Source organism: Phyllostomus hastatus, unplaced genomic scaffold (assembly GCF_019186645.2).
Source record: "Phyllostomus hastatus isolate PE091 unplaced genomic scaffold, TTU_PhHast_1.1 phas_contig_38, whole genome shotgun sequence".
NCBI lineage: Eukaryota > Metazoa > Chordata > Mammalia > Chiroptera > Phyllostomidae > Phyllostomus > Phyllostomus hastatus.
Genome location: NW_025333869.1, coordinates 2,000,362 through 2,021,711, shown reverse-complemented (window position 1 = coordinate 2,021,711; position 21,350 = coordinate 2,000,362). Strand labels below are relative to the sequence as shown.

General features: G+C 40.1%; 1 protein-coding gene across 3 annotated transcripts in view; it reads right to left on the bottom strand.

The window, feature by feature from the left end:
• The window catches only part of DECR1 (2,4-dienoyl-CoA reductase 1), a 32,698-nt gene that overhangs the window by 3,439 nt on the left and 7,909 nt on the right, over positions 1 to 21,350 (bottom strand). The window contains exons 1-7 of one of the 3 annotated variants that reach the window (XM_045842179.1): positions 15,820 to 15,836; positions 14,247 to 14,375; positions 11,445 to 11,647; positions 8,845 to 8,902; positions 8,639 to 8,725; positions 7,608 to 7,755; positions 3,692 to 3,791 (exon numbers count right to left, since the gene is read on the bottom strand). In XM_045842179.1, coding sequence (XP_045698135.1) covers positions 3,692 to 3,791; positions 7,608 to 7,755; positions 8,639 to 8,725; positions 8,845 to 8,902; positions 11,445 to 11,566 — 515 coding nt within the window. In that variant the 5' untranslated portion in view covers positions 11,567 to 11,647; positions 14,247 to 14,375; positions 15,820 to 15,836. Of the gene's footprint in view, positions 1 to 3,691; positions 3,792 to 7,607; positions 7,756 to 8,638; positions 8,726 to 8,844; positions 8,903 to 11,444; positions 11,648 to 14,246; positions 14,376 to 15,819; positions 15,837 to 21,350 lie in introns of those variants that run through there. The other 2 variants (XM_045842178.1, XM_045842177.1) reach the window with 2 other exon arrangements.

The window sequence follows — 21,350 nt, the reverse complement described above, 5'->3', positions numbered from 1 at the left end:
TGACCAAGTACATGATTAACTAGGTTTTAATGCCATTATTGGACTGCACTCAAAAGGAAACAGGAATCTAATCAAATCTTGCTAAGTGCCCTGAAACAAACATAACACCCATAACAAACATGGAACCTGAAAACAACCTGTGTGAAAAGCCTACTGGACAGAAAGGTCTTTATTATTTAACTTATTTTAGGACTATATTCATGTGTTTACACTTAATCTAGTTTCAAAAACTGGCTTAAGGTAACTTACAAGAATGTGTGTGTGTGTGTGTGTGTGTGTGTGTGTGTGTGTGTGTAATGCAAATAAGGGAGATAAGGTCATTTGAAAGTAAGAAAGAAAAAGGACCAACAATAAGGAAATATAAAGGAGCAAGGGATAGAGCTAGTGCCTAAACATATTGTGAGAGTCCACATAATCAACAACAGGAAGGTTACAAATTTGTGTTGCTCTTTCCATGATGCTACAAAGAAAGGTGAGTCCAGTCAGTTACATGATGAACAGTGCCCATAAGAAAAAGAAAACAAGCCAATTTCTCAGGGAAAGCACGCTGTTTCTGATAAATTATTTCTTAAAAAGGCATTTCTTTCAAGAAATTTTCCATGTAAAAGGAAAATTGTGTAATAAAATACTGTCTTTAAGATAACGTCCCCTTGCAATAGATATAAGGGGATATGTTTTATGAAACTGTAACATACTCATTCATATATCCTAACAGCAGCCCTTCAACGGCCAGTTCTAGAAGGAGGGGGTACATGTGCCAAACAGTCTTGTCTGACTTAATCCTCAGAAGCACTTAGAGCAATGGGTGAACTGCATGTCTTTCAGGCAAATCATACATAAAAGTTGATTTTTTGTGTGGTGCTCTCACAGATTTCATGACCGTGCCTTCCCTGGGTGAGCCCCCCATACCTACTCCAAACTGCTGGGGATGTAGTACCTTCACTCTCAGCAGAATTCCTGAGCTGAGCAAAGTCTGTAGCATCTTGTGAAATGCTAAGCTATGCAGTAAGGAGACTGTTTAGAGGAGAGGTATCCTTTCTGGTCATAAGTACCCAGGTAAGTCCACCCAATGCTGGCTCTTGACAATGAGCTGCATCTGAGGAATTGTTGTGACATGATGGAACCCACCAAGTCTGTTCACTCTGCATGTTAGGATGCCAATAAGCATAACATGTTCAACATATGTCACTATTACTTTTGTTCAACCCATAGATGTCCTGTCAGGAGTGCAGTCCCTCTTTCTTGACTGTATGATGAACCAGTTTCTATCCTGAGAAGTAAGTAATGTGTGTCATGGCTGCTTAAAGGAAGAAGTGCCTAAGTCTACCGGAGTGACCAGAGGGCTTCCCTGAGGAAGTGACACTTGAGCAGACACTTGAGAGGATAAGAAATTTGCATGAGGCCAGGGAGGACAGGATGGGAGATAACAGAAGGTAGGTTGGAGAAGAGGATAGCCAGGCATTGGGCCAGTAGGAGTAAAGGACAAAGGACAGACAGCATGCAAGATTGGGGGCCTGCCAGGCCTATCCAGGATGACTGTGTAGCACAAGTAGGAGAAGAGGGCTGCTAGGGACTTTGCTGCAGAGAGAGGCACACATTTGCTGAGCACCCATTATGGAAGATCACTATGCAGTGATACAAAAAAAGCTGCCCAGAATCAAGGTCCTGAAAGGACACAATTGAAACCTCAAACAAGATTGAAAGATCCAAACAAAACAAGTGTGATATTGTACAGTGCTGAGGTAGTTAAGTTCTAATCCTTTATTTCCAATACCATCTGACTTTAAAAAAGGTAATTATCTCTATTCAGACAAAGATTCAATTTCTGACTAAATTAATCTTCTCTTTATCTGAAACAAATGTGTATGACATTTAAATGTTAAAAAGTACATTGAGACTATAGGAAAAAAGAGAAATCATGCAGCTCTACAAAGCACTGAGCCCAGCTGTGTTCCAGATCCCACAATAATGAGTTGCAAAAGTAAGCACTGAGCCCTTCTATGTTCTGGATCTTGCTGCAGTGGGTGTGCATTGGTAACCCTGAGCCTGGCTCTGTTCTGGATCCCACCATGTTGTATGTGTGAAGGTGATAATGAGCCTGGCTATGTTCTAAATTCCACTGTAATGAGTGTGAACAGATGGCGCTGAGTCCTGCTGTGTCCTGGATCTCACCACAATGAGTGAAAAAAATGACACTGAGCCCCACTGTGTTCTGGACCCTGCTGCAATGAGAGTACCAAGGTGACACAGAATCTGACTGTGTTCCAGATCCCACTATGATAAGTATGCAAAGGTGGCACTGAGCCTGGCTGTGTTCCAGATCCTGCTGTGATTAGTGTGCAAAGGTGACCCTGAACCTGTGTTACAGATCCCAATGTGATAAGTGTGTGAAGGTGGCACTGAGCCCAGCTGTGTTCCAGATCCCACCACAAGGTGTGTGCCAAGGTAAATGACCAAATATGGCTGTGGGAAGCCAGCACTCTAATGATATATGCAAAGTTGTCCCTGATGCCCCTTTCTGTGCCCCCACTGGTTTGGTCTGTGGCCTGCATATCAGAATCAACAACACTGGACGGCATTTATTTCTTAGAGTGTTAGTCTTCCCACTAGCTTGGAATGGTTCTCAGGATACACACAATAGAAAACAATTAATTCTGTTCCAGGGAAATGAGAGAAAACATCCCAGAGGGAGTGATACAATGCAAAATATCACAGCAAATTCCAACAGGAGCAGAACCAGGCATAGAAGTGTGACACTATGTGGTGTGTTTAAGTAGGTATGGAGCAGGTGAAGGGAAACGAGAGCCCAGGATGACTGTGATGTGAGAACAGAGGCTCAGATGAGGGTGCAGCTGGTTCTGCCCTCATCACCATCATATCCTCAGAGCCCAGCACAGTGCCTGGCACACAGTAAGCACTTATCTAGTAAATCAGCAAATAAAGAGGGCCAGGGACAAGACTGTTGAGAATACCATATTGATTTTTGGCTTTAATTCCAAAGACTAATGGGAAAATGATGTAAGGTTTTAGCAAGGGAGTACATAAGCAGACACATATTTTTAGAAGATGACTCTGGTGGAAAAATGTAAATAAAACAGAAAAAGGGAGGAGTTTGGTCACAGAGAAATATATTACAGAGTTATAGTGAGCCAGATAAGCACCAGCAAGAACGTGTATCTCAACAAAGACAGTGGAAAAGGTTGGTGGTGAAGACTCAGAAAGCACTTGTGCTGCTAAGAAATGACCACAGAACCTGGCACATGGTCACTTGTCTGTGTAGCCCTGTTAATCTCACAACAAAAGGGTGAGGGTGTGTTTCAGGGGCAGGGAGGGTACGAGGGAAGGTGCATTGGGAGCAAGAAGGCTATAGTCCTGTGCTAATACAGTAGCCACTAGACACACAAGCTTTATAATTTTAATTTTAAGGTAATGAAAGTTAAATAAAATTCAGTTTATTAGTCACAGTAGCCACAGTTCACACATGGCTTTTGGGTAATGCAGAAGTACTGAGAAATTTCATTAGACAGTGCTGCTGTGGACAGCAGATGATAGGATGTCTGTTTCCTGGTAGATCCAAATTAATCTCTATTTTGCTTTTCTCCAGGTGGAGAACACAGCAGGAATTTAGTCCCACATGCTACAGAAGGGCAGTATTTATCATTCACTACAGGAGTAACATATGTGTACTCACTTGTTAAGGGCTTCCACTCCAGCTTTGGCAGAAGCACTGGGCACCACAAAGCCTGACCCAGTCCCAGCATAGATGGTGGTGATAGCAAGAAATGCTGCTCCTGGAATTTTAAAAGGACATAGAATTAACATTATACCTAAACCTGACATCACTCTTTGTTGGGAACTGCCCTGCCTGGTTTCAGAAACTGTAACCCCCCATAGCTAAGGCTCAGTGAGAGACCTTGGGACCATGAGCCACTAAGGAGACAAAGCTTACCTCCCTTGCAGAGGCATTGCCTCTGCCCTCTTTACTTCACCCTGCCTGGCCCCCAGTGCATGACTGGTTAGCCAATGATGGGTAAGATTCCTCAAGGAAGGGATGACCTAAGACAGGCATGGTCATGAAGGGGCCCTCATGGAAGGACTTGGGGGGCTATAGCAAAAGGGATATTAGACCCCCACCCCTCAGCTTTGACATAGCCTGAGTCCTCATTTTGTCAGTGAGAAGTCTCCTAATCTCTTGGCTGCCTTACTTCTCCTGCCTGACTTAAGCCTGAAACAATGACAGAGGGTGGTGCAGCCCTGTGCTGGAAAGGGTGGGTTCCTCCAGGGTGATCAGGCCTAAGAAAGAATGCATAAAATCCTATGAAACCTGCTTTGCTAAGAATGCCCTCAATTTTCTGACAAAGGTCCTAGCATGAAATGAGTTTATTTCCCAAAGTTTTATAGCCCTTTAGCTAACAGACCCTGACTCAGAATAAGCCCTCATAGTTTTTTTGTATGTTATCTATTGTTTGATCCTTACTGTCTGACAATGATTGATGAGCTTTAACTTGTATTCCTGTGCAAACTGAATCCAATAAAAGCCCATTGAGGAAAAGGCTCTTGGCCCTTCTCCTTTGAGAGATCGGCCACCTTTCCTCCCCAAGAAGATCACATCTTCGTAGACTTATTCTCATCTGAGGTAAACAGAGCCCCGCCACAGCTCTTAGCAGTATCTTTTTGGATATATCTCCTTGGGCAAGAGAAACAAAAGCAAAAATAAACAAATGGGACTATATCAAACTAAAAATCTTCTGTACAGCAAAGAAAACCATCAACAAAACAAAAACAACATACTGAATGGGAGAACATATTCACAAGTGATATATCCAAAATGGAGTTAATATTTAAAATATATAAAGAACTCATAACTTAATATCAACCCCCCAAAAAAATCCAATTTAAAAATGGGCAGAAAACCCGTATAGACATTTGTCCAAAGAGGACATACAGATGGCCAATAGACACATGAAAAGATGCTCAACATTACTAATCATCTGAGAAGTGAAAATTAAAACCACAATGAGATATCATCTCACACCTGTCAGAATGGCTATCATCAATAAAACAACAAACAACAAGTATATGGAAAGAAGGAAATCCTCGTGCACCATTGGTGGGAAAGCAGACTGGTGCAGCCACTATAGAAAACAGTATGGGGGTTCCACAAAAAATTAAAAATAGAATTACCATATGAGTCAGAAATTCCACTTTGGGAGTATATCTGACAAAAACAAAAACATTAATTTGAAAAGATACATGCACCCCATATGCACTCCTATGTTCATTGCAGCATTATTTTACAATAGTCAAGATATGGAAGCAACCTATGTTAATAGACAATTGGATAAAGAAAATGTGGTGTATACACACACACACACACACACACACACACACAGGAATATTAGTCAGCAATAAAAAAGAATAAAATCTTACAACAACCTAGACAGAGCAGAGATTTTCAATCTTTTAATCTCATGGCACATATAAACTAATTACTAAATTCTGCAGCACACCTAAAAATATATTTTTAGCTGATCTGATAAAAATTGGTATAACTTTGATTCATTTCTATTGGACAGGTATTATTGTGTTGGCTGTTGTCAATTTTTAAAATTTAACAATCTAAAGGAAAAGAGGTCATTGCCCTTGATGAAAAGGTCAGGTATTGCATGTTTTAAAAAATTCCTGTGGCACATTGGTTGAAAATTGCTGACTTAGAGCATTTTACACTAAGTAAAACAAGTCCAACAGAAAAAGACAAATACCATATAATTTCACATATACATGGAATCTAAACAACAAAACAAACAAACAAAACTGAAACAGACTCATAGAGAACAGACTAAGGGTTGCCAGAGGGGAGGGGGGTTTGAGAGACTTGGTAAAAAAGGTGAAGGGATTGAGAAGTGTAGATTTGTAGTCACAAAACAGTCACAGGGATGTAAAGTACAGCATAGGGAATATAGTCAATAACACTGAAATAACTATGTATGGTGCCAGGTGGGTACTAGACTTATTGGAGTGATTATTTGGAAGGTATACCTTTTGTCTCTAGTGATTTATGGATTAATGAAAAATTCAATATGTATCCTGTCCATGACCTTTGTAATTAAACTTTTAGTCTTTCCTTATTTCAAGTTGTATCAGTTCTTTAATAAGATTAGCTATTCTTTTCCATACTATTTATTAATATTTACATGTAATCTTGATATCCTAGTAATGAATGGATCTCAGCAGGATATTTTCAATATCCTTCCCGAAAAGAATCAGGCATGTACTTGTTAACGTTTGTGGCTAATGTCTTTAGAAGTTTCCAAAATTTCTGTTTGTTGAGTATTGTTAACTTTGCATCAGTGCTCCTTAGAAACATAATTTCACGATATCCCTAATGCTGGTTTCTCTGCTCCTGCTCAGGCCACAGATCTTCAATCCTTTGTCACTGGCTCAGCTCAAGTACATATCATCACCAAGTCCTGCCCCAGCCAGTATGCATCTGTCCTTCAGATGCTGGTGCTCTTACCTTGCTATCTCACCTGCTTCTCTTCCTTGCTATGTCACCTGCCTGCCTTCCTAGATGCCAGACCCCACCTCACATGCTTCTGATCACAGGTCACCACAGCCTGCAGCTTCTGACATACTTCAGACATCACCACACCAAGTTTCTGGGCTATTGCTCCAGTCTGGAGCATACACCATGAATTGAACTCCATGGGACAGTGGAACCAAGCCTTAAATGCTGTTAGGTCACAGCACTGATAGTCGACAGGAATCTTGGAAAAGTAAAAACTGGTTTCCATCCTTTGAAAAATCTTAGCGGATATATTTTTAATGACACACATAGAATTTTAATCCAATGTGAGGAATAAAAATAGATCCAAGTCTGTGTTAAAATGAAACAATAATGAGAGAAGAAGGGAGAGTCAGAAAAAAAGCAGGGTCACAGGGATGGGCCAGGAAAGAATAAGAGAAACAGTGAGACAAGAAAGACAGTGATGAGACACAGAGATGGAGAGAGAAACTGAGAACCAGAGAAGAGGTGGCAGAGAGAGAGATGAGTGAGATGTGGAGAAAGTCAGATGGAGGGAGAAGAGGTACAGAGACCAAGGTCCTAGGGCAGAAGGGACAGAGAGGGGTGAGCCCATGCTTCTCTCTCCCTTCTGTCACCCACCCTTCCTGAAAAATCGAAATCAAAAACAAAAAACCACTCAAACCTCAGCCTAGGTCAGATCCCCTTTGTGTGGCGGGAATAAGTGGTCTGGGTTTGAACTTCAGTGAGAGCCTGGATAAAAGGGCAGGAGTTCTTAGCACCCACACAAAGCTGGTGCCTGATTAGTGCCTTCTGTCTGTCCTGACACTCTGACGCTGTTCTGAGAACTAACCATGCTGCCCAGAGGGAGGCTGGCTAGCCCCAGGCTTCCTTGAGCCCTTAAAAAACCATGATCACAGCTCATCACAGCACATGGTAATGACTGAAGGATCTTTCCTCTCTATGAGACTATGATTGTTGGAGTGTGGATGCTGCCCCACTGACTTCTGTCAGGGCCCTAGGGCTGCACACAGAACCTGCACACAATGGGGTCCAGAGAACAGGGAAAAACACACAGTCTTACCCTTCTGTGCTCTAATTAGTTGCTTCCCAATTTCCAGGGTCACAAAGGCCGTGCCATTCAGAACTATGTCAGTAATGGTCTTCCATGCATTAGGGGACAGTCTTTCGGTGGGAGAAATGAAATTGCCTGCTGCGTTGTTTATCACAATCTAATAGAAGAATATATCGAGTTAGAAAAACTCTTAGATGAAGAGGAACATTATTCCTCAAGGGCTTCAATTTTTAAAACTTATTAACTCAACTAACACAATAAAACCTACAGTCTGCTATGAATCACCATGAGATTTGAGCCTGTGAATATCTCCTGTCATTTTACCAAATTTCAGAATCCTAATTCTTTGTCAAAATCAAGGTAGAGTCTATTATTAAGAATATAAATACAGATGAAACAACTAACATGTACCTATACATTATTTCAAGGAAGCTCAATTAAAATGACTTTAATTTTGGCATTAGTCACCCAATGAAACTTGGCTGATGACCTGTTTGTTCACTATCAGTAAAGATCCTGCTTAGCTCTACAGCAGAGTTGATATTATTGCTGTCTGGATATATCTTTAACAAAAAAAGAGCTTTCTTTGAAATTACTGGAGGAAATGGCTTCCTCCCAATATGTGAACCTAACAACAGCACTATGTCCATGTATATGGCAGGTCTTAAAAGGAGAAACCTGGACCTTCTTGTAGGTTCCTGGTTTGTGTTATTCTCACCTACAGAGGTGGTCAAGGTTATTAGGAAAGGCTAAGAGGATGAATCCTTTAAGTTAGATAACTTAAGGATACTGGGCTTTTAGATAACTATTGTTCTTAGTTCACAATCTTATTAAATAAAGTGAAATCCAGTTATTTTCTGCAGGATCGTAAATGCATTTTTTAAGTATTCCTGAAGGGCCATGGAGCAGCTGTCTCTTCTAATCTGGCCCCTGCTTTAAGCAGAGCTGGCTTCTTGATGGAATAAGATAGGTGCTTCACACAGCATCACAATGATCTCAACTGGCAATACTAGCACCAGGGCCTCATCACCACGACTCACGTCAGGGTGGCCTGCCAGTCTGATCAATTCTGACACCGTGTTTTGTACCATATCAGGATCCCGCACATCACACTGAATCGCATGAACCTGCAAAGTAACAAAGACAAAGCAATCCTACATTTTTCAGACTTCTGAAAACAAAACCGTGAGTAGATTACTTATGTTATCACTCCTAAATTTAAATTAAATAACTGTTTTTAATGTACCTTGTTTCCAGTTTGAGAAGAAATTTGTTCTGCAGTGGCTTTCAAAACATCAAACTTTCTATAAATAAGCACACGGTATTTTTGCATGAGTTCTGAGATGATGTTATATATTTTCTCTTTTTAATTCCATAAATTAAAAAAATAAAAAGAATCTATAGCTGGAAGAAATGCATTTTTGAGAAAATACAAAAGCTACAAATAAATCAGTTTGAATGAATGTATTTTTAAAAAGTTTGATTCAAACAATTTTAATGAAACTAATGTATTGAATTATTTACATTTAAATCATTTATTTTATATCTACTCATAGATTCAATTCTTTTTCCTTAATTACAATAATTTATATCTGTCCCCAAGCCTGCCTTAGAAAGAAAACACATTCATGGTATAATGTAAGCTTATATTATACTATATAAAAATCTATGCTGTGCATAAAATCTATGGTAATAGATATTAGACCAAATTTATGTATATAAATGCATTATGGGGTCTGTCCAGAAAGTATCCAGTAGTGCAATATGAAAAATTGAGACATTTATTGAAGAAGATACAAGATACAAGAAACATTGTACATAGGACAATGTCACCTCAGTCGCCTTTAGAGTAGACACCTTGAGCCCTCACAGAGTTCTCCCAGTGTCTCTTCTACTGTTCAAAATACTCTGCAAAATCTTTTTTGGATTTTTGGAATTTCCATCAGCTGTCCCATCATATTTCCCTGAATCTCACTGACAGTTAGAAATCTCTTCCCTTTCAAAGGTGACTTTAGATTTGGGAAAAACCAGAAGTCACAGGGCACCAAATCTGGGGTGGGGGTGGGGGATTGAGTCACCTGGGTGATGCGATGTTTTGCAAAAAAACTCTGCCCACAATGTGATGTATGAGCAGGTGCATCATCATGATGAAGCGGCCAATCACCAGTTGCCCATAGCTGTGGCTGTCTTCATCATATTGCATCTCTCAGCTGATGAAGAACATAGAGGTAGTACTCCTTATTAATTGTTTGGCCTGGAGGGGTACACTTGTGATGGACTACACCTTCCAAATCAAAAACCAGTTAACATGGTCTTAATCTTGCTGCAACTTTGCCACACCTTCTTCAGGTGTAGAGAACCAGGCAACTTTCATTGGAACAACTGGGCTTTTGTTTCCAGATCATAGCCATATACCCATGATTCATCTCCAGTTATGACGTTCTTGAGGAAATCTGGTTCATTGGTAGCAGCTTGAATCAAGTCATTAGCAACTGCAGCACAAGTACCTTTTGCTCTGGTAGCAAAAGCTGCTGAAGGAATTTTAACATAACACATTTCACCCAAAGGTCCTGCATCAAAATCTTGGACACAGTAGTTTTTGTAATCCCCAGATCAGCTTCTGGTTCCTGCACTTTCAGTTGCTGATCTTTGGTTGCAGCCTGTACACATTCTGTATTCTCAGGTGTTCTGCTTGTTGCAGTCCTTCCAGAACCTGGATCACTTTCAACAGATTCTCAACCATCTTTGAAGCATTTGTGCCACACTTTTATTTGCACTACATTCATTCCATAGTCCCCAAAAGGTTTCTGAATTATCTGAATAGTTTCTGCAGAAAAACATTCAAGCTTAATGCAAAATTCGATGCAGACTCATTGTTCTAATTGCTCAGTCATTTTGAATGCACTGGCCATACTGTACACATACTCACTTCAACGGCGTCAACCACCCCCACTGACAAATAGAATGAAGTCATCATTGTTCACACATGGGCACTCTAGTCTACTCTACATGCCTGCCAGGTTACATGGATGTCACACAAACTATTCTCATTATATTAACAATGGCTGGACTTTTTCTGGACAGACCTCAGTGCATATGGATTCAGAACCTTAAATTCTTTAAAGAATCATAAAAAGTAAACCATGAGTATAAATTATGTAATGTTACAAAAATATTTTAACATTTGAAAATATTACAATATAAAAACAAAAAAAATGTTCTGGCCAATTTGCACTAAAGGAAATAAAGAACATTTCTTTGGCTCCTTGTAAACTACATAGTGACTGTCAATCAGATTACTACTTACCGACTTAAAATGTTTACACTACTCAAAATAGAAGGGGTAGATTTTTAACCAGTCTCTGATGCTCTAGACTTACAGTTATAGGGACCAGGATTTGCCTCAGTAAGAATTCCTTCCATATGGTCTCACCCTTCCTACACAACCATAGATGTTTCAAAATATCTATCCATCTTATAGAAAATGGAAGGATTATATCCATTGTCCTTATACACAGCTATCAACTAAATAGTTATAATCACTACCACTGAAAACAAAACAGCCTCAATGTAGGACTTTTTAATTTTGTTTCCATGTACAGAAAAAAAAATTCTATTACTGTGTTTAGGAAATGTACTCATTAACCATCCCATAATCAATCATTATTTCTATTATCACAAGTTATAACAGGTTTTCCGAAGGAGATTTACTTAAATAATCCTAAGGACATTCATAGAAGATTAAGATGCAAGTTAAACAACTCTACTTGGCAATGTGTTTTCAATCTTGAGACACAGAACCATCTTCTAACAGGCTCTCTCCAGGTAACTTGTCAAGGGACTCACCGGCTGGCTATCACACAGTGGGCACCAAGGCTGGACAAGAGACTGGTCATTCCTCTTCCAAGGCCAGTGCCTCCCCCAGTAATGAAAGCCACTTTCCCCTGAAAACTGTTAGGTGGTAGCATCGCTTTTTGAACAGATGGAAAAAATTTAGACTGGAAAGTGTTACTGTTTTGATATAATATTTTTGTTCCATAACTGAAAAACTAAAAGAGAAAAAAAATGAATTGAAATTTACATATGTGCATTTTCACAAGAGATGAATTTAAAAAAACTTATTCTTTAATATTATTTAAATTCTTGAATTAACACAAATTCCTGTAAACATACTGGTATTGTATTTAATCAATTATTATATTTTTTATTGGAATGTTAAGTGAGATAGTGGAATGTCTAAAAGCCTGGGCTTTGAAGCAAGGTGACATAGCACAGAATTTTTTGTCCAGTCATATAACCTTCAGCAAGTTATTTAACTTCTTTGTGCTTCAGCTTCTATAAATGGAGACAATAACAGAACCTTCCCCACAGAACACTGTGAGGAATTCATGAGTTGATATAAATAAAATACCTACAACACTGTTTAGCACATACTGAGCACTGCATAAATGCTAGCATTATTTGCAGATGTTTTACTGAAATTTAATTTTAAAAAAGTAACAAAACATATTTGTCTTTTAACAAAAATATGTTGGATGAAAATGACATACTGCCATTAAACCACTGAATATCATAAAAACTTATGTATAAGATTTATTAAGTCAAATGTCTTTTTCCATGTTGCCTTCTGGATGATAAACTTAGATAAATTATTTCTGTTATATTTAAAGTGGGGTAGGGGGAATCAAACCATTTTGAACAAAAAAATATTTGCATTGCCCTGTCTTATATTTTACAGCTTACACTCTCACATTACTTGTGAAAACCACTGCCATTCTCTCATATTTGATTATAAAAGCAAACTTTAAATGTTGAGCACAATAACGATCAATAAAGAGCCAGCACTCATTAAGTGGTTACCATGTGTCAGGATTAGATATCCACCTAATATTCCCCACTCCATGAAGTAGGCATTATTTTTATCCATTGTACAAGAAGGACCCAGAAAGTTAAACAAATTGCCAGGGTTGCAGAACGAAGATTCTAATGTGGGCTATATCCAATTGCCTTATATGCCTCCCTTGTCCACTCCCTGAGCTCCTAATGCATTCATAATCACATCAAAGGCATGTGATATCTCTTGCTTAAGTCTTCTTGCAAGCCAAGTGGGCCACCACTGTCGATCCAGGATATCTAAAAATTTACTCTAAGAAAACTATTAGAAACTAGTCATTGGTTTAGAATAAGGCTGTTCATCAACAGGAAACTGCACAAGAAGATGCTTATGATATTGTAACGGGGTACATCAAAGCAAAGATCCCTGGAAAGCAAGGAACCCCAACTCAGGCAGGGGAACCCCAAATCTGGTATGAGACTGCTCCCCTTCTTGCCAGGAAAGGGAGGGGTGGGGAGAGCTGCAGAGGCTGCAGATTAAAAACCCCATGGCTTCTCCAAGGCAGAGAAGCAGAAGGCACAGCGCTTAAGGTACATTGCATAACAAAGGCAGCCATCAGCTGTAAAGGAATTAGCCTACTAACTCTGACAACCTGGCAGCTCACACCTTCCCAACAGGGAGGGGCTGTCAGAGAAGAGTCCTAGCTAGCAGCTTTGTAGGAGGAGGAGCAAAGGCAAATATGGCCAACATTGGCCCTCATTGGCCGGAAAGGTGGGCACTCTCCCTGGGGAGTCCAGGGGATTCCAGGAGAGAGGACTTTTCAAAGAGGAGATGGGGAGAAGCTCACTCTCTGGGCTTGCTCTTGGCTCTTGGCCATTGGCTATCTTGTTTTGGCTCTTGGTGCAGGCTGTTGGCTCTTGGTTTGTGGCACTTTGGCTTGGAATTTTTGGTCACAGGCGTGCTTGGACACTCTGGGTCTTGGCCCTTGCTTCCTGCACAGATCGGAAAACTTGTGAGACCTGGCAGATGCCATGCCCACCAGGGGATTAGTCTCCATAAGGTTGGAAGCCCACTCTTGGAGGCAGGGTCCCACACTGGGAGGCGTGCCTTGCTGGGCTCCAGCCTCTGGGACACTATGATCCAGTGCAGCATGGCACATGGGTCCTGGATGGCTACATAGAGACTAAGAATAGTGCACCCTAGACCCAGAGAGAGCTGCTGCAAGAAGATGGTGACTCTGAAACACACTAGTGCACATTCCAGAGAGGATGGAGATCTGTTTGCATGACTGGCTTAAGCTCCACAAGGGCAGATAAGGAAATGGGGAACTTCTGGGGTTGGTTTTGGCTTGTAATCTCTTGGGGAGCAAGAAAACTGCTGAGTCTCGTGGGAGAGAAGGGCTCAGAGCAGGAGTGCTCTTAGCCTCCCAAAATTGGAACCCTGTTAATAAAAACCTGTTTCCTTCAACACAAACCTTTGGGTCATATAATAAAGTGACAAGCAGCTGAACCCCATGTCACACGGTTACAATATGTTGATAAGTGAAGAAAGAAATACACAAGATATTCTTAACTGTAAACAAAAGTATATGTTTAAAAGTAGTAATTCACCATTTACCACATGCCAAGGTGTACTAGACTTTCAATGCTGGACCTCACAACAACCCCAGAAGGTATATTCTGTCATCACCCCCATTTTATAGATGAGGAAACTGAAGCACAGAAAGGTAAAGTCAATAACTTTTACAAATAACAGTAAGTAGTAAAGACCTGACTCAAATCCAGGACGTATGTGACTTCTGAGTCCCCTATTACCTCATATAGTTGTCATCTCTAGGTGATGAGATTGTGGATGATTACTTGCTGTTTGTTTGGTTTGTTTTTACTATTTTCAAAATCTATTCCACAAGTATAATTTGATTTTATAAACAGGAAAATATGTTACTGAAAAACAAAATTTGAGAAGGTATAAAAAACAATTGGTGAAAATATATTTGCTAATCTGGTTATGCTCCACACTGGTCATTTTATTTCCTTTGGCTTCATATTGACAAAGTAGTTTCTTTGTGTATCCTTCTGCCAAAGCATGAAATCCACACAACCCAGAGTAATCTTTCTCCACCTACATGGCAGCTTTACTTATAGTTGCCACTGCCTTCAGAGCTATTCTACTAGGATGATGAATCTGGAAATTTCCATGAGTAGGCTGGTGAGTTTGTCATTACCAAGTAATAAGGAAAAAAATGTCTTGTCATTTTCTACAGGCTCTATGATGAAGTTTTATTTATTACTGTTGATTTGTATGGGGAATTTGATGTGGTGCTTTATGAAAAATGAATTAAGCAAGATAATTGCATGCAAACCTTCTATTTTGATTTATTTTTAAATATTTCTCAATTTCCTAATAGACAGGTGAAAGGCGATACAAGTAAAAATAGACACATTTGATAATAACAATTTCTAACAAGTGTCTATACTGTAACAGATTATGACCCAGCACTGTTTCACCCACTGTATCTGATTTGATCTGATCAATACTGATCATGACTCCCCTTCCTCACAGCAAAAAGTGAGAAAGTTGATATGCTACTTTAATTCACATTACCCTCTGATAATTCACAACATATATCTGTTGAAGATTAAATTTGAGCTGTTTGACTAAAAATAAATTTATTTCAACATTAATATCCATAGAAATAAACAGACCTCACAAGATCTTATTGTATTCAAGCTCCTAATTCTGAATAAACTGAAATAGCATTTGGGCTTTTTATTTGAGTCATAACATGAATACAAAATATTCTTTCACAGATTTTCAAATCTCACTCTGGTTTTTCTGCATATAAATTGTTTTTCAGAAAGGCAGTAACACCTTTCCTATCAAGATTGAGTTTTCTGGAGCTCTTTAAATCTCTAAAATTCTTATAACAAGTCTTCCAATTTTGTCAATACAAATTTATTTTTTAGAGTTAGAAGTTCTAAAATATCCCAGAAAAAAAAATTAGCCATCATCTGCCTCCCCATCCACACTCATCACTAGCCCACATCATATAAACCATAACCCCTTTTTCATGCATCCTTACATTACAGCATCTTGGAAAGTGCTTCTACTTCTCACCCTCAAAGTCCAATTCTGAGAGTCTTGACTGTCTCTTTCCTCGAGGATGAGGACTGAGATCAATGAAATTTATTCCTAATTACCTAGTATTTTTGTTCATATAAAATGTCTAGAATAAACATCTAAAATAGAGGTAGATTAGTGATACTAGACCAAATGTCTTTTCTTAGGCTTCCCCAGTGTTTTTTAAAAATTTGGCCAATATTTCAAAACTAGAAGAATTCAGATAAAAAGCAGAAGCTCTACCAACACTGAGGTACACCCACCTACCTGGCTGAGTTCACCTGCAGAGTGAGGCTTCGTTTATCCATGGCCTCTTTTCAGCACAGGGCCTTCAGGGACCTGAGGCATGTGAGAGTGAGACTACTTGTCTAAATAAAACCCAAAGAGCCAATTCAAAAAGGGGAAAAAGCCTCATATCTTTTTACACCATAGAGAAATTTAGATGAGAAGTTTCATGCAAAAGAACTTTCTGTAAACATCACTGTTTAACATGCTAGGTATATTATTGAGAAAATCCAGTTTCAATTCTGTAAAAACCACATAATAATAGACCCTCAGATGGAAGCTATGGATCTATGTCAATATTTAAATAGCACATACCTTAGCTATTTCCTCATCACTATCATGTTACTATTATCCACAATAAAATTCCATCCCTCAAAAACATTAATGTCCTCCAGAGTCAAAAATGCAAAAATTAAGGTCCATTGGCAAGGCATTTGAGCTATAGGGCAACATGGACTCTTAACAGACCTCCTTCCCCCAGGTCCTGGGTAGGGGGTAATTTGTGTGTATCACCACTCAGCATCCCTGAGGCTTGCCAAGCACTTTCATCTTCTGGCCTTTGCTCTTGCTTTTTCTTCAGCTTTAACCATCCAATCTATTTCTCAACCAGCAGAATCAGCCTTCAAAATGAATAAGCAAGAGTATCAAAAACTCTGTTGACATTTTAAAACCAGTGCCTCTTTAAAAACGAGCCAAATGACCCCATCCCTGCACCAGGGTGACAGGCTTCCACAGTACACTGTGGCACCAAAAAGACAAAACTCTCTCGATCCCCACTAGGATGAAGTTCTGGCACCAAAAGGATTCTGCATATGCTTATTTGACTGCCTGTAATACTGATGCCAGGCTCCAATACCATCACAGCTGCAGAACAGATGAATAGAGTCTTATGCAGGCATATGATACAAATACATCTCTCTGCCACTTGTTTTAACAAGTTATTTCCAATGATTTCAAATAATGACATCTGGTAGTTAGTTTACATCTAAGAAAAGAAAATCCAAGTCTATGGACATGAGTATTAAGAAGTTACTTGCAAACAGAAAAAAACTAGGCAAAGAGCTTTAGAAGGTACTCCATACAAGGAAAGTACATACAAACATACCTAGAGCTGAATATCACATATTTAAACAAAAGAAAATACACTTCTTCTCTTACCAAATTACTGAGGTTCAAAACTTAGTAATACATGATACAAGAAACACTTATTAAACTCATTGTTACAGTCTGCTGATCTGAACTGGGAAAACTTCTTTGGAGGCCAATTTGGCAACATTTATCAAAATGTTAACTATAAATACCCTTTAAGCTTCAGGCCAAGATGGATGCATAGGTAGACATACTGTGCCTCCATGCACAACCAAATGAAGGATAATAACAATTTAAAAACAAGAAACAACCAGAACTGACAGAAAATTGAATTGTATGGAAGTCCAACACCCAAGGAGTTAAAGAAGACACATTCACCCAGACCAGTAAGAGGGGCGGAGACCAGCGCACAGAGAGGACTACTGGCAAGGCAGTGGCTAGAGGACAGGGCAGGCAAGGCAGTGGCTGGCTGGCAAGGCTACAGCAGCTGCTAGTGGAGCAGGTGGTCCCACATTCTCACGCAGATAAACTGGGAGGAACAATTGGAGATTGAGACAGATCACGCAACCCATAGCTCCAGCGCAGGGAAATAAAGACTCAAACCACTGATTGAAACATTTGTGGGGGTTGAGGCAGCCACAGGAGAAACTCCAAGCCTCACAGTAGAGTTCTTTGGAGAGACCCACAGGGTCCTAGAATGTACACACACCCACCCACCAGGAATCATTGCCAGAAGGGCCCAATTTGCTTGTGGGACGCAGGGAAAGTTACTGAAAGCCAGAAGAGAATGGAGCAAGTGCCATTGTTCCCTCTTGAACCCTTTCTTCCCATACAGCATCACAACTCAGCAATGTGGGTTACCCCTCCTGGGTGAATACCTAAGGCTCCACTCCTCACTACATAACAGGTGCATCAACACAAAAAAAATGGTCCAAACTGAAAAAAACATATCAAAGCTCCAGAAAAAATACAACTAAGAGAGCTCCAGAAAAAATACAACTAAGAGACAGCCAACCTATCAGATACACAGTTCGAAACACTGGTAATCAGGATGCTCACAGAATTGGTTGAATTTGGTTGCAAATTAGATGAAAAATGAAGGCTACGCTAAGTGAAATAAAGGAAAATGTACAGGAAACCAATAGTGATGGGAAGGAAACTGGGACTCAAATAAACGATGTGGACCAGAAGGAGGAAAAATACATCCAACCAGAAAAGAATGAAGAAATAAGAATTCAGAAAAATGAGGAGGGGCTTGGGAACCTCCAGGACATCTTTAAACATTCCAACACTTGAATTGTAGGGGTACCCCAAGGAGAAGAGGAAGAGCAAGAAATTTAAAACATAATGAAGGAGAACTTCCCCAATCTGGCAAAGGAAATAGATTTCCAGGAAGTCCAGGAAGCTCAGACAGTCCCAAACAAGTTGGACCCAAGGAGGAACACACCAAGGCACATCATAATTACATTACCTAAAACCAAAAATTAGGAGAGAATCTTAGGAGCAGCAAAAGAAAAGGAGGCAGTAACCTACAAAGGAGTTCCCATCAGACTGTCAGCCGATTTCTCAAAAGAGACCTTATAGGCAAGAAGGGGCTGGAGAGAAGTATTCCAAGTCATGAAAGGCAAGCACCTACATCCAAGATTGCTCTATCCACCAAAGCTGCATTTAGAATGAAAGGGCAGATAAAATGCTTTTCAGATAAGGTCAAGTTAAAGGAGTTCATCATCACCAAGCCCTTATTATATGAAATGTTAAAGGATTTATCTAAGAAAAAGAAAATTAAAAATATGAACAGTAAAATGACAGCAAACTCACAATTATTAACAACCACACCTAAAACAAAAACAAAAGCAAAGTAAGCAAACAACTAGAACAGGAACAGAACCACAGAAGTGGAGATCACATGGAAGGTTATCAACAGGGGAATGGGAGAGGGAAAGAGGGAGAAAAGGTACATAGAATAAGTAGCATAGATGGTAGGTAGAAAATAGACAGGGGGAGGGTAAGAATAGTATAGGAAATGTGAAGCCAAAGAACTTTTATGTATGACCCATGGACATGAACTAAAGGGGGGAAATGTGGGTGGGAGGGGATGTGCAGGGTAGAGGGGAGTGAAGGGGGAAAATGGGACAACTGTAATAGCATGATCAATAAAATATATTTAAAAAAATACCCTTTAAGCCAGTGACTCCACATTTGGGAATTTTTGCAGATATCCTCATACTTGGGAGGAAAAAGAAGTTATGTCCAAAGATATACATTAAGATGAAAATGAAATCAAAATAGCAACTCTATTTACAATCACATCAAAAAGAATAAAAGACTGGAAGATGGCAGAAAAGGAAGTGGGAACTGAACCCACTTGCTCATGCACCCAAATGGGACATCTAGACGTTCTTCTGAAGAACAGGATGAACAGCCAGAGGGATCCCAGCTTATGTGAAGTTTGGAAACCAAAGACTGCAGAGGATGTTGAAAAACAGATGGTAAGGAGATTGCACAAGAACAGTAAGGTCCTTGGGACCTGCACTGGGACCATGGCTGGTGCCAGGGAAGGTGGCTGCAGCAGGAACTTTAGAGGAGAGCGGGATCAGCAATTGTACATCACAGCTCCCTCCCCTCTGAGAGCAGGGAAGTCAGTCTGGCACCAGGAGGGATCTTTATGCTTGAAGTCAATGGGGGGATAAAGACACAGTGGGAGACACACAGAGGCAGTGTTTCTCAGCTGGGATTGTGGTTGCCAGCTGGGACAGTACCAGAGAAACTGGGGAGCCAGGTGAGGCCTAGAGATGGGAGAAGCGTTGGGCCATGATAGACCCTGACCCAGATAGTCTCAGGACTGGTCAGAGCTGAGCTCTGTGAAAAGCCAGGTGCTTGCAAAGGATGGCTGGTGCAAACAAAGGGAATTTGCTAAAAAAAAAAAAAAAAAGGCTCTCGACCCTTGTTTAAGGAACTGTCAAACTCCTCAGCTAGGCCAGTGAAAAGGGAGAAGGAGGGGTGCAATTTATTCCAAATCAAAGCACCTCATGGACTGATCAAAGTGGGCCAGCAGGGGCTCAGAGGGGTAGCAATCCCCAGAGAGATTTAATTTAATAGGGGACAAAACTGCCCTGAAGGGACTTTGCATGTGCACAACACCCAGACTAGCAAAAGAGAGGAGGGGTGAGAGTTGCTCCCACTCAGTGCACCTCAGGGACTAATCAAAATGTGGCACAAGGAGGTGGATTAAAGGTGCTGGCCTGGTGCATATGGACAGTGGGGGCTGTGTAGCACTCTGGGGGTTTGGGCTGGAGGATGGACACCTGTGAATATTGGAACACAGACCAAGCCCCCAGTGCAGAGCTACAGGAAAGGGAAAAAAATGGAGCCCAGACCCCTCTGACTGCAGCATCCAGGAAGACAAGTAGAACCCAATTGGTGGGTTTAAAGTCAGCAGGAGGCTGTTTTTCCTTTTTCTTTTTTATTTTTCAAGTGTAAGTCAATGAGACCTCCAGCTGTGAAAGGATCAAAGACAGATCCAGAGAGAGATCAGAAGGCTAACACCAACAACTGAAAAAATTCACTTCATTATCCTAAAGAACTTGCATTTTATTTTATGTTTTTATTTTTACTTTTTTGTTATTATTTTTTCATTACTTTATTTTGTTATTTCCCTCCATTCTGTGTAGCTTTCTTTTGTTTTGTTTGTTTGGTTTTATTGGTTGACTGGTTTTCTTTGTCCTACCTTTTATATTGCATTTTAATTTCTCTTCCTTCACTTGTACTCTTATAACAACCTACTCTTGGTCTTTTACTTTTTATTGTTTTTATTCAGATCACATATATCTTTTCACATTATTGTTGTTCCCATTACAACACAGCACCCTTCCCTGGTCCTGATCCATTTTACTATCTTCTTGAGCTTTATTACTATTGTGGTTAACTTCATTCCTTGTACACTAAGCCAAGTTTCTATTCCTTACTCTTAATACATCTCACCATCTAACCAAGCATAAGCACTCTGCTTTCCAGAGTCAGCTCACATTCTTTTCCCCCTTTACCAAAAGACTTAGCTCTTTTTCACCTTTAAAAAAGTGGCTAGTTGGATGAAATATCAGTTATTGCTGTCTTCTCCAAAGCACTTCCTATCTGTTCTCTACATGTTGGTACTTTAAATCCCATAGGATATTCTACTGCTGTCATAATCCACTCCATCTTCACCTTGCCCCAGACCACATACAAGTTAAGGTGGGAGTTGTCAATACCAGCAAACCCACTGGAGGAGAGAACTGACCAACAAAAGAGTCGCCGATGGGTAAAACCCAAATACAATAAAAAGACGCCCACTCAAACAGAAAAAAGGGCAACCTCAGAACATACAGACAAGGAGCTCAAAGAGGCAGCACCACTGAGTCCCACAGAACTCCTACCACAGAATTTAA